Source organism: Bison bison, unplaced genomic scaffold, assembly GCF_000754665.1.
Source record: "Bison bison bison isolate TAMUID 2011002044 unplaced genomic scaffold, Bison_UMD1.0 scf7180017864139, whole genome shotgun sequence".
Classification (NCBI taxonomy): domain Eukaryota; kingdom Metazoa; phylum Chordata; class Mammalia; order Artiodactyla; family Bovidae; genus Bison; species Bison bison.
The window spans coordinates 6,520,392-6,531,952 of record NW_011494711.1 but is presented as its reverse complement, the minus strand read 5'-3'; the positions used below and the strand labels follow the sequence as shown (position 1 = coordinate 6,531,952).

The 11,561-nt window shown below is 39.3% G+C and overlaps 1 protein-coding gene across 16 annotated transcripts in view; it reads left to right on the top strand.

Annotated features, from left to right (window-relative positions):
• Positions 1 to 11,561, top strand: part of NEB (nebulin) — a 208,427-nt gene that overhangs the window by 106,088 nt on the left and 90,778 nt on the right. For all 16 annotated transcript variants that reach the window (XM_010839994.1, XM_010839993.1, XM_010839991.1 and 13 more), the window contains exons 77-81: positions 1,450 to 1,761; positions 3,241 to 3,444; positions 4,820 to 4,924; positions 5,071 to 5,178; positions 5,540 to 5,851. In XM_010839994.1, coding sequence (XP_010838296.1) covers positions 1,450 to 1,761; positions 3,241 to 3,444; positions 4,820 to 4,924; positions 5,071 to 5,178; positions 5,540 to 5,851 — 1,041 coding nt within the window. The remainder of the gene's footprint in view (positions 1 to 1,449; positions 1,762 to 3,240; positions 3,445 to 4,819; positions 4,925 to 5,070; positions 5,179 to 5,539; positions 5,852 to 11,561) is intronic.

The window sequence follows — 11,561 nt, the reverse complement described above, 5'->3', positions numbered from 1 at the left end:
CTCCGGGTCATCCCAGTGCACCAGCCCCAAGCATCCTGTATTGAACCTGGACTGGTGATTCGTTTCTATTTTTGAGCCTCAGAAGTTGAGCAGCTGATGACCCATATGTTTGTAATAAAGAAAAAACAGTTTTGTTAAAGACATTGATAGCACATGTAAATCAGCTAATGTGAATGTGAACTCCTTCCTACTACTATCCATTTATTCTTACAGTAAGAGAAAATGTTAATTATGGGTTCATTTTAGAGTTTTGTTTAATCCTTTGTTGACCTTTAGTAAGGTTCTCCTACCAATATGCTTATGCTGCTGCTGCTGCTGCTGCTAAGTCGCTTCAGTCGTGTCCGACTCTGTGCGACCCCATAGACGGCAGCCCACCAGGCTCCCCCATCCCTGGGATTCTCCAGGCAAGAACACTGGAGTGGGTTGCCATTTCCTTCTCCAATGCATGAAAGTGAAAAGTGAAAGTGAAGTCACTCAGTCGTGCCCGACTCTTAGTGACCCCATGGACTGTAGCCTACCAGGCTCCTCCATCCGTGGGATTTTCCAGGCAAGAGTACTGGAGTGGGTTGCCATTGCCTTCTCTGATAACTGGACACAAAAGCAAGTTGAGAAGTAAGCAAAGCTTTTACTCAGCACCCACTTTTCTCTCTTCTCTAGTCCTTCACATCTCATGAGAAACTTCTCCTGAGGGTGTCCAGTACCCTCATGCTGTACCAGGGCTCCTTAGGATTCAAATCCGGACTTTCCTTCTTCTGGAAGTGTCCCAGACCTTAGACATACGGTTCATTTCTTCCTTTATCAAAACTGTTTCTGGCTACTAAGCTGGAGAAGCCCACACTATGACCATCTCATGGTAAAATGGACTATAAAGTGTTATTTTTGAGTAACACTTTTTTAAAATAGAGTGTTAACCCAAGGCATTTACTCTCTCTTGGTTAAAAGTTCAATGACATTGACAGGCAAATAAGGGAGGTATTTCCTGGTGAAACTTTCTAAACATAGCTCATATGCTTGACTATGGAATTTACTATAAATTCTAATTACAAGGGAAGTATTCTAAAACATTCATAATATCAAAACTTTTTTAGAAAAAGTCACATCTTTAAGTAGATTCTCTTTTAAATTATACAAAATATTTTTACCTTACTTGTTAAACAAATGTAAATGAGGCAGTATAGTTTAGTTGATGGGAAAAATATTTGGAATCAGAAGCTCCCCATTTTAGTCTTAGCCCTGCCACCTGCTTAGGGTGTGACCTTGAACAAATCACTTGACTCGTGGAGGCTTCAGTTTTCTATTTTATAAAATTGAGTTGATATAATATTAATCTTTTTCTCTCACATTAGTGGTGGGGAAAATCAAAAGAAATAATACATCTATGAAACTATGAAATATGATATAAATAAGATGTCCCTATCATTAGACTTATATCTTTATTCTTTTCTTCAGTACAAGTACAAGGAAGGGTACCGCAAACAGCTCGGCCACCACATTGGGGCCCGAAATATTAAGGATGATCCCAAGATGATGTGGTCCATCCACGCGGGCAAGATCCAGAGTGACCTGGAGTACAAGAAAGACTTTGAGAAGTGGAAGACCAAGTTTAGTAGCCCAGTGGACATGATGGGGCTGGTGCAGGCCAAGAAGTGTCAGATCCTTGTAAGCGACATAGACTACAAGAATCTGCTTCATGAATGGACCTGTCTGCCTGATCAGAATGACATCATTCAGGCTCGGAAGGCTTATGACCTTCAGAGTGATGTGAGTGGATTTAATATTCTTCACAAGGTTTCAAGAAGGGATTCTAACCTTTTTGTGTGCCATGGAATCTTTTGGCAGTCTTGTGAAACCTGTGGAAAACTTCTCAGGACAATATCGTGAAAAGCATAAAATTACATCCATTATACACATTGGTTTCGGAAGAAACCAATCACATTGGAAAATGGTTATCAAAAGTATTAAACTAAGGAAGGGAAAGGATAAATTAGGAGCTGGGGACTAACAGATACACACTACAGAAAATAGATGAACAGCAAGGCCATACTATATAGCACAAGGAGCTATATTATCTTATAATGACCTAAAATGGAAAAGAATCTGAAAAAGAATATATATATATATCTATATTCAGTTATATAACTGAATCACTGCTATATACCTGAAACTAACACAACATTGTAAATCAACTATACTTCAGTTTTTAAAAATTAAAAATAAAATTAGAGTATCAGGAGAAAAAACTAAATCTGTGAGGTACTAATATATATATTAGTTTTTACTGAAGTGTATTGTGTATTATATGTTACAGGTGCACAATACAATGTTTCACAATTTTAAAACATGCTCCACTTATAGTTATTGTAAAATGTTGGCTTTATTCCTAGCATTGTACAATATACCCTTGTAGCTAATTTTATGCACAAAAGTTTATAGATTGTCCTTGGGACTCAAATACTACCTTATTGGTATAGTAGCGCCTTGTTTTCTTGATCAGGCTCTGATAAGTAGTTCCTTTTGAGAGAATGATAAAAGTAATGGCATTTTAAAAAATAGTTTCTCAAAAAGCCATAAAAACAAAAAGAACTGTAACTGTTACTTATAAGAGAAATTCTTCATCAGCCAATTCTTTAAATTGAAAGAAGAAATGTGAAAGCAGGACAAAATATATTTTTTTCTTAAACTACAACACAAGAAAGGAGACTGAGGATAAGCTAAATAAAAGTAAAAGTATATATGCTCTTTGGCTTAGAAGTATTAGTATAGAATCATGTGAAAAATGATCCCTTATTTGTGTCCCCAGAAAACACATTGGTTCAACATGCAATAGTGTTCATCCTTTCTTTATGTTGCACAATGGCTGTGAAGGCCACTGCTCAAAGAGATAGGAAGAAATTGTATTCTAACAGAAAATTATTCCCATACAGACAGGTATGGGCAATCAAATCAGAGAATAAACACTTTGTATTGGGAGGCAGGCAGAAATTTTCTTAAAGTGGTTTTGTATCAATGAAATCACATATTATTAGAGATTTCATAGGTCTTTAAAACAGTAGGAATTGACTACCTTCAGGGACAAAGTGTTGAACTAGATGTTCTGCATCAAAGTAAAACAGTACTGTGTCTTTTCAGAAATTTACACAAGTGAGATGCAAAATTACACACCATCTGTCTATGCTAAATCGTGAAACATCAGGTTGTGGAGGTAATTTCTACAAATATTTGACATTATTTCATTTTCAGGCTATTTACAAGGCTGATCTTGAGTGGCTAAGAGGCATTGGGTGGGTGCCCATTGACTCTGTGGGGGTCGAGCATGCGAAGAGAGCCGGAGAAATCCTGAGTGAAAGGAAGTACCGCCAGCCTGCAGTCCAGCTCAAGTTCACAAGCATTACAGACACCCCAGAGATTGTCCTAGCAAAGAATAATGCCCTGAACGTGAGCAAGGTGAGTCTTCAGCTGTGGCCAGTTGCCTGAGTCATACCTTCCTCAACCTGGGCTCATAAAGTGAGAAATGTCCTGGAGGGTTTCCAGAGAAAGGAGAGGTAGGTGATGGGCCTGATTCTCATGCAGGCCTTCAACAAAGCTCGAATCCTAGCTGGACCTGCATGGTCTTCTTAACCCTGACCCCACATTTCTGTGTGCATGGGGAAGCACAGCCTAAAACAAGTTCTCTGGGGGTAAAGCACACATTCTTCTGGGCAGTGACCTGGAGATGTCCACAAATGCAATACTTTTGTCTGCACGTTCTCCTCAGCAGAGCTGACTCAAGCCATTGGTGTCTCTTTATCCATCATGTAAAAAACATACAGCTGTTCACATTTTGCTCAGAAGTCTGAGAAACACTGTGCATGGCAGTGTCGGTGCACATCTCAAATTAGTTGCTTGTGGAAATCCCACTTTGGAAAGTGAGCTGTTACTGCTGCCTTCAGTTTTATTACACAAAATAGATGATTGCTGCTTTCCTCCAGAATTCTGGCAGTCTGCTTATTGATATTCGGCTAATTTCTTCATCCAGTAGGTAGGCCCTTAATATGAACATTTGAAGTTGAATTGAACTTTTCTGAGTTCTCCCACACCTGCCTGAATGTCTTCCAAATATCAGGGCAATGAAATTGTATGCTCAGTGCAGAGTACGAAATTGGCTCTCAGATAGCAAACTGCAAAGTTTGGGGTATTAAAACTCCAGAAAGCTTATTCTATACCATACTCATCAACAGAGCACCCACTGTGAAAATAACAATAGGAAACATCATAAAATTTGTTGAGTTCCTTCCATGACTCAGGCACTATACATATGTTATGGTTGATCTCAACAAAAAAATACTCAATAAAGTTAAATACCAATTTCACCTCAGCTAAAAGAAAGAGACAAGCATAAAGTTTTTTAAAAAACTTGAATTGGGTATGATTATCCTCCCCCCTCAAAAAAATGACAAGTGTGAGGCCTTATGTACCTTTCTGAAGATCACTCAGCTTAGACATAGAGGAGCTGGGTTTGACCTTGGGATTGGCTCTGAAATATAGGGATTTCTACTATATCATAGTTCTACAGCCAAGCTCCATCCTTGAAGGTTCTATGAGAGAGCCTGAGAGTCACAGAATAAAAAGAATTAATAATTGAGATCATGATGTTGTTTTCCATTGGCTATAAAACTGTTATGTGTCTGTTTAAACATGGCCATGACTTACTCTTTCCCCTTTTGCTTCCCTCACCTCCAAATAAACTTTAAAAGGTTATCTTACAGCTAAATAAAATAAATTTGATAATAACTGCAATGTATTGGCTTTAACAAAGGCGTTTACCTTACTTCCCCCCTAGCATTTATATACGGAAGCCTGGGATGCTGACAAAACCTCCATCCATGTGATGCCAGACACCCCGGAAATCTTGCTGGCCAAGAGCAATTCTGCCAATATCAGCCATGTAAGAGATTTCCTCATTGTTGTTTCAGCCTTTAGTCTAGAACTAGTTAAAATCCTGTTACCACCTTACCACCTTCCTTACTAGAACTGGCCTATTAACTTTCTACAACACCTTTCTTTTTCTGTTGTATATTATTCTCCACCTAGAAACTTTACACCAAGGGATGGGATGAATCAAAGATGAAGGACTATGATCTGAGAGCTGATGCTATTTCCATCAAAAGTGCCAAGGCCTCGAGGGACATTGCCAGTGACGTAAGTGCTGTCTGTCTAACCCCCTTGGGCTCACCTTGCTGAACAACTGTAGTGCAGCTGGTGGGCCACACTTGCTAATTGCTTCCTCTTGTTGTTTCCTTTTGCTGTCCCAGAGAAGAAAAACACATTTTGAAATTGTAGTCAGAGTTGTTGCATAAAAAGTTTTCAGCAGTGAAGATATATGATTATAGTTACCTTTATGATAGCACAAAACATTAGTTTAAAATTGTTCAGAGATATCAAAATATTTGCAGTGTAAAACTCTTGTCCATTTCTTGTGGCTTTCCATTATTGTCTGTGATTGTCAGCATGCTTTTGGTATTAAAATCAGGCTTCTAAACTTGTATCTCTCATGTTTTAGTACAAATACAAAGAAGCATATGAGAAACACAAAGGCCACCACATTGGAGCCCGAAGTGTTGAAGACGACCCCAGGATTATGTGCGCCATGAATGCAGGGAGGATTCAAAGTGAGAGGGAGTACAAGAAGGAGTTCCAGAAGTGGAAAACCAAGTTCAGTAGCCCAGTGGACATGTTAGGCATCTTGCTGGCCAAGAAATGTCAGACTCTGGTCAGTGACATTGATTATCGAAATTACCTGCATCACTGGACATGCTTACCTGATCAAAACGACATTATCCAAGCCAGGAAGGCCTATGACCTGCAGAGTGATGTAAGTAATGTGAACTTGGGGAAAGGTGGAATGGGAGGGCATAGATTTGTTATTGTCCAGAAAGTGCCTCTGTGGAGTGACCCATGGGTTGTTCACGGCACCACCTCAGGGGGCACCATTCACATTGTTAAAACCTCTGTTTAGGAGTTACATTATTGGAATCAAAGAACGTTAGATAAAGAACTCTGCTTAGGTCATATCCTCTTTCCCTAGCCTAGAATCCAGATTATTTTTTTTACATCCTTTGTACTGTCTGGCAATGAAAATATATTTTAGATTAACATAAATTATCTGAATATTAAATAACTGCCACAATTGTACTATATCCAAAACACTGAACAGAGTTTCCTTGGGTCAGTTATTATGGGATGAAAACGGAATGAGATTCAACAAAATATTTTTATATTTTTTCAGTTATATGATTTCTTTGTAATATCAAATCATGAAATTTAGCATTATTACCATTTTATTCCTATTCATGCCTAGCATAAAAAATTATTCTTTAACATGGATTTCCCTGGTTGAAACTCTGTGCTACCAGTGCAGGGGACACAGGTTTGATCCACTGGTTGGGGAAGTTCCACATGCCATGTGGCTAAATGAATGAATAAATAAAGCCCTTATTTAAAAAAAAATTATTTTCCCCTGGATATTGAAAATTGAAAAATTGCTCTGGATATTAAAACCCCTGAGTCACGTAAAATCTCAGGTCCTACTTTTTTAGAACCACCATCTCTTGTGCTTTTGAACCCCTCAACCCCATGAACTTTTCAATTCAGGGATGCTGTGTCTAACACTTGGAACAATTTTTGTGTCTAATGTCTCTGTAGAATGTGTACAAATCAGACCTGGAGTGGCTGCGTGGCATCGGCTGGATGCCAGAAGGCTCAGTGGAAATGAACAGGGTGAAGAATGCTCAAGACCTGATCAATGAAAGACACTACAGGACTCGCCCAGAAGCCTTGACATTTACATCCATTGTCGACACGCCAGAGGTCGTCCTGGCAAAAGCCAATTCTCTGCAAATGAGCGAGGTAAGAACCATCCTACTTTCAGGCTCCCCTCTTATGGGGCTTTCTCTTCGAAAGATGCCACCCCAACAGAGCAAATGGATTGTGTCTCTTCAAAGACCTCAAGTGATGGGAGCGACTCTAAGAATCTCTTGGCTAGTTTAGTGAAGGCACGTGCCAAGTAGAGCTGTGACAAATGCCAGTGTGCCTCTCCGCTATCTCACACGCAAATTTGGAAGCACTAAAATGAAAACTCACTACACGACACTGCTGGAAAGCAAATACCTATTACAAAACGTATGGCATAATGCTCCACATTAAATGGTAGAATACTGCATTAGTCAGGGTCCTCCAGAGAAACGGAGCTAAATGGGATATATGAGACAGAGGTTTATTTTATGGAATTGACTCACATGATTGTGGAGGCTGGCATGGCCAAAGTTTGCAAGATAGGCCAACTGGCTGGAGACCCAGGAAGACAGGTCCAAGGCAGTTGGCTGGCAGGATTACCCTTGCCCAGGGGAGGTCAGTCTTTTTTCTCTTAAAGCCTTCATCTGATGGGATGAAGCCCCCCACCTCCCATATCACAGAGGGTAATCTACTTTACCCAAAATCTGCTGGTATGAATGTTAATCTGTTCTAAAAATTACCTTCACAGAAACAGCTAGAATAATATTTGACCAAATACCTGGGTACTGCAGCCTAGTCAAGTTGACACAAGAAACTAACCATTGCAAACATAGCACAAAACATTTTTCCAGGTTAAATAGTTGCGAAGGCTTAAGTTTCAAATATCTGTCACTGTATTAAAATAATATTTTCCTTCTCTCCACAGAAACTGTATCAAGAAGCCTGGAATAAAGATAAAACCAACATAAGCATTCCTTCTGACACACCACTCATACTGCAGGCTCAAATCAATGCAATGCAAATCAGCAATGTAAGAGGCATAATAATGGAGTATAAAGGTCTTTGAAGGACAGTATCTGTCAGCATATGGAATGTGTTATAATGGACGAATTACCCACCTTAGAAGTGTTTATAGCTTGGGGTGCCAGATACGTTCTATTTAGCTACCTTTCCCAAGGCAATATGAATGGAAATTCTCCTTCAAACATTAGATACACGTCTGGGTCCCTGCACTGTGAGAGTTGGGATACCTGAAACTTACTGATGTCCTCCTTTCAACGTGGAAGTCATTGCCCTACGTCCAATGCCCATAGCTCAGTTTCATCGTATACTAATTGAGAATAATGAACTCCCTAGTTAAGAGCCTCTTACACAAGGAAGTATAAGAGGCAACAGTCTCTATTGTATTTATAGGTTTTGGATTAATCCAGAACTTTCTTGTTTGACATTTCAAGGCCATAAGAAAAACCAAAACTTTTAATTATGTGGAGAGTGAAGGATAGGTATGTCACATCCCTTTAGCAGAGTTCTTTGAAAAGTCAAAGGGCAACATTAGGAAAAAAATCTTACCTAGTCTTATGTGGTAGCTGGATGAAGGTTTTCTAGGTTCGCGGTTGATTCTTAGTTCCCATGTGTAAGGGGATAGTTTCACATTGTACCACATTGTGATGGATGCAGATAATCCAAGCAATAGTAGATTTAGATGTTTAGCCTTAAAATTATAATCACAAGTACCCTGTGCTCCATAAAATAAATAGGCAATAATTGAAAGAAGATCTCAGAAGTGACTTTTTTCTTAAGCTGCCATCATGTACAGTGTGCTTTATGATTCATAGTATAACTACTGTGAGTCTGTCCACTGATTTGCAGTTCTTATAAGCAAACTTGTGTTTTCCCTCAACAGAAACTCTACCAGAAAGACTGGGATGAGGCCAAGCAGAAAGGCTATGACTTGAGAGCAGATGCCATTGAAATCAAGCATGCCAAAGCCTCCAGAGAAATTGCCAGCGAGGTACAGCTCCTTCTAGTTCCTTGTGGGTTTTCTACTCTATACAACAAATTGGGAAAGGATTTTTCAAGAATTTTGCTTTGGTTTGATTTGCTTTTAAATTCGTGTGCTAAAAACTCTATTTTAAAATATTAAAATGGGGTGAAAAACACTAAGGTGAACATAGGTGAAGTCTATGTGTAAATCGCTTCTAAGTTGTTTATAAGTAGAAGTGAAATATCATGAAGAATCTGTACGAAATTCTCAGGGAACATTTAGGAGCCAGTACAATGTGATTTTTAATCCTCCACATTTTTATGACATTCTCCATAAACACAAATCAAAGATGAAAGTTTTATGTTAAACTTTAGACTGAAATCACATTTTATACACAAGATCTTACACTGGAGGCATATGTATAATGTTCTGAATAACTATTTGAAGTTCATTTAACAGTATTTTAAAAATTTACCAGCAGTCAAATCAATTATCCTACCAAGGCCCAGCTCCAAATCTTTAAGCCACCTTCATTCCTTTTCTTCAAATTCTTTATTTTTTATCTTATGTATCCAGCTGTCTCTTCTTTCTTATTTTTATCTCTAAAACCATAGTCAATCAGTTTCTCTCTCTCCCCACGTTGTCCAAATGTTCCTGTGTTATCCAAATATAGGAAAAAGAAACTGGCCCTAAGACACTTAGAGTGGAGACTTGTCCACAGGCCTTTTGTTGTCATCTTCTGATTTGAACCATCAACCTTGTTTTCCATTCCTGAAACATGCACCTTTCTTGTCTGTCTCCAAGACCACACATATGACTTTTTCCTACCTCAGCTACCTTCAGTACTCTTGGGGACCATGTGACCTAATTTCCACTTGCCAGGCAACCTTGGCAATAATGATTGCCACCCTACTGTGCCTTATTTTTCCCATTTGAAATATGTGATAATGCTAATATCAACAGCATAGAGATGTTAAAAGGATTAAATGAGGTTATAATTGCATCTATTCAACTATTTTTGACTAAAGAACTCAGCAGTTTCATATGAATTGACCTAATACTTTGGAGAAGGCAATGGCACCCCACTGCAGTACTCTTGCCTGGAAAATCCCATGGATGGAGGGGCCTAGTAGGCTGCAGACCATGGGGTTGCTAAGAGTCAGACACGACTAAGCAACTTCACTTTCACTTTTCCCTTTCATGCATCGGAGAATGAAATGGCAACCCACTCCAGTGTTCTTGCCTGGAGAATCCCAAGGACGGGGGAGCCTGGTGGGCCACTGTCTATGGGGTCGCACAGAGTCGGACACGACTGAAGTGACTTAGCAGCAGCAGCAATACTTTGAAGCACTCATAATAGTGTCTGACATATAGTGATTGCTCAGTAACTGTTAGCTATTATTTTTTTTATTAATCTTGTCCACCATGCTATATCCCTCCTGACTTGCTCATATCTTCAATGAAAGGGTCTAAAATAGCCCTGTCTAATTTCCTTAAAGTGAATTGAAATATATAATGACTGCCCATGTTGAGCCAATTCACATTAAGGCTAAAACAATATTCCAAAAGCATTTAATAAAAAGTCCTCTTCATGCATTATTCTCATATGTCTTTTTATCTCTTTTTTCATACCTGTAGTACAAATACAAAGAAGGTTACCGTAAGCAACTGGGCCACCACGTGGGCTTCCGCACCCTGCAAGATGACCCCAAATTGGTGTGGTCTATCCATGCTGCCAAGATTCAGAGTGACAGAGAATACAAGAAAGCTTATGAGAAGTCTAAAGGGATTCACAGTACACCGCTGGACATGATGTCCATCGTTCAGGCCAAGAAGTGCCAGGTCCTGGTTAGCGACATTGATTATCGCAATTACCTGCACCAGTGGATTTGTCTGCCAGATCAGAATGATGTGATCCAGGCAAAGAAAGCCTACGAACTGCAGAGCGATGTGCGTATCCTGTCTCCAGACTCCTGGGAGATGTGTGTCTGTCTAGTCACAGTGTATTCCCTAAGGATGTAATTTAAATACTGATCTTCATAGAATCTAACATATTCTGTATATTTCCATGGAGTTTTTCTGAACATTTTATATCTTATAGAGGATTCCTTCTTTTAGAAGGCCTTATTCGTCAAGATGAAAATCACTCTTATTCCATGTAATTAGGTAGACCATTTCAATCTCAGTTGTCCTGATCTATTACATTTGCATGATCGGGTATCTAAATGCCAGAAACAGATGTAAGCATAAGAAAATGTTGGATTTCAAGTTTATCTGACACATATAGGAAAAATGTGTAAATATATGTTTATATATTTATTAAATAATTTTAGAGAGAGAAAAAAGAAGTGTACATAGATGTATGTATGTATTTTATCATTGTACACGTGGTACAGTGGTAAAGAATCCGCCTGCCAACACAGGAGAGCCGAAAGATGCAGGTTCAGTCCCTGGGTCAGGAAGATCCCCTGGAGGAGGAAATGGCAATCCACTCCAGTATTCTTTCCTGGAAAATTCCATGGACAGAAGAACCTGGCGGGTTACTGTCCATGGAGTTCCAAAGAGTTGGACACAACCAAGCAACTGAGCACATACCTGTTTCTAAGGACCTTTTTATCTCAGATTCCTACAGATGTTATCCCCAGTGGCACGTCAAAGGCAGGCTTCAAGTAGTGAGCACAGAAGCTCAATCTTCCATAAAAACAAAATTACATGTCATTGCGACCTCTCATTCCACAAGTGCTAGTTGCCAGCCCTGCTCCAGTTCCTATATGGTCCTCTAAACTTACAGAGGTGTGTGCCAGAG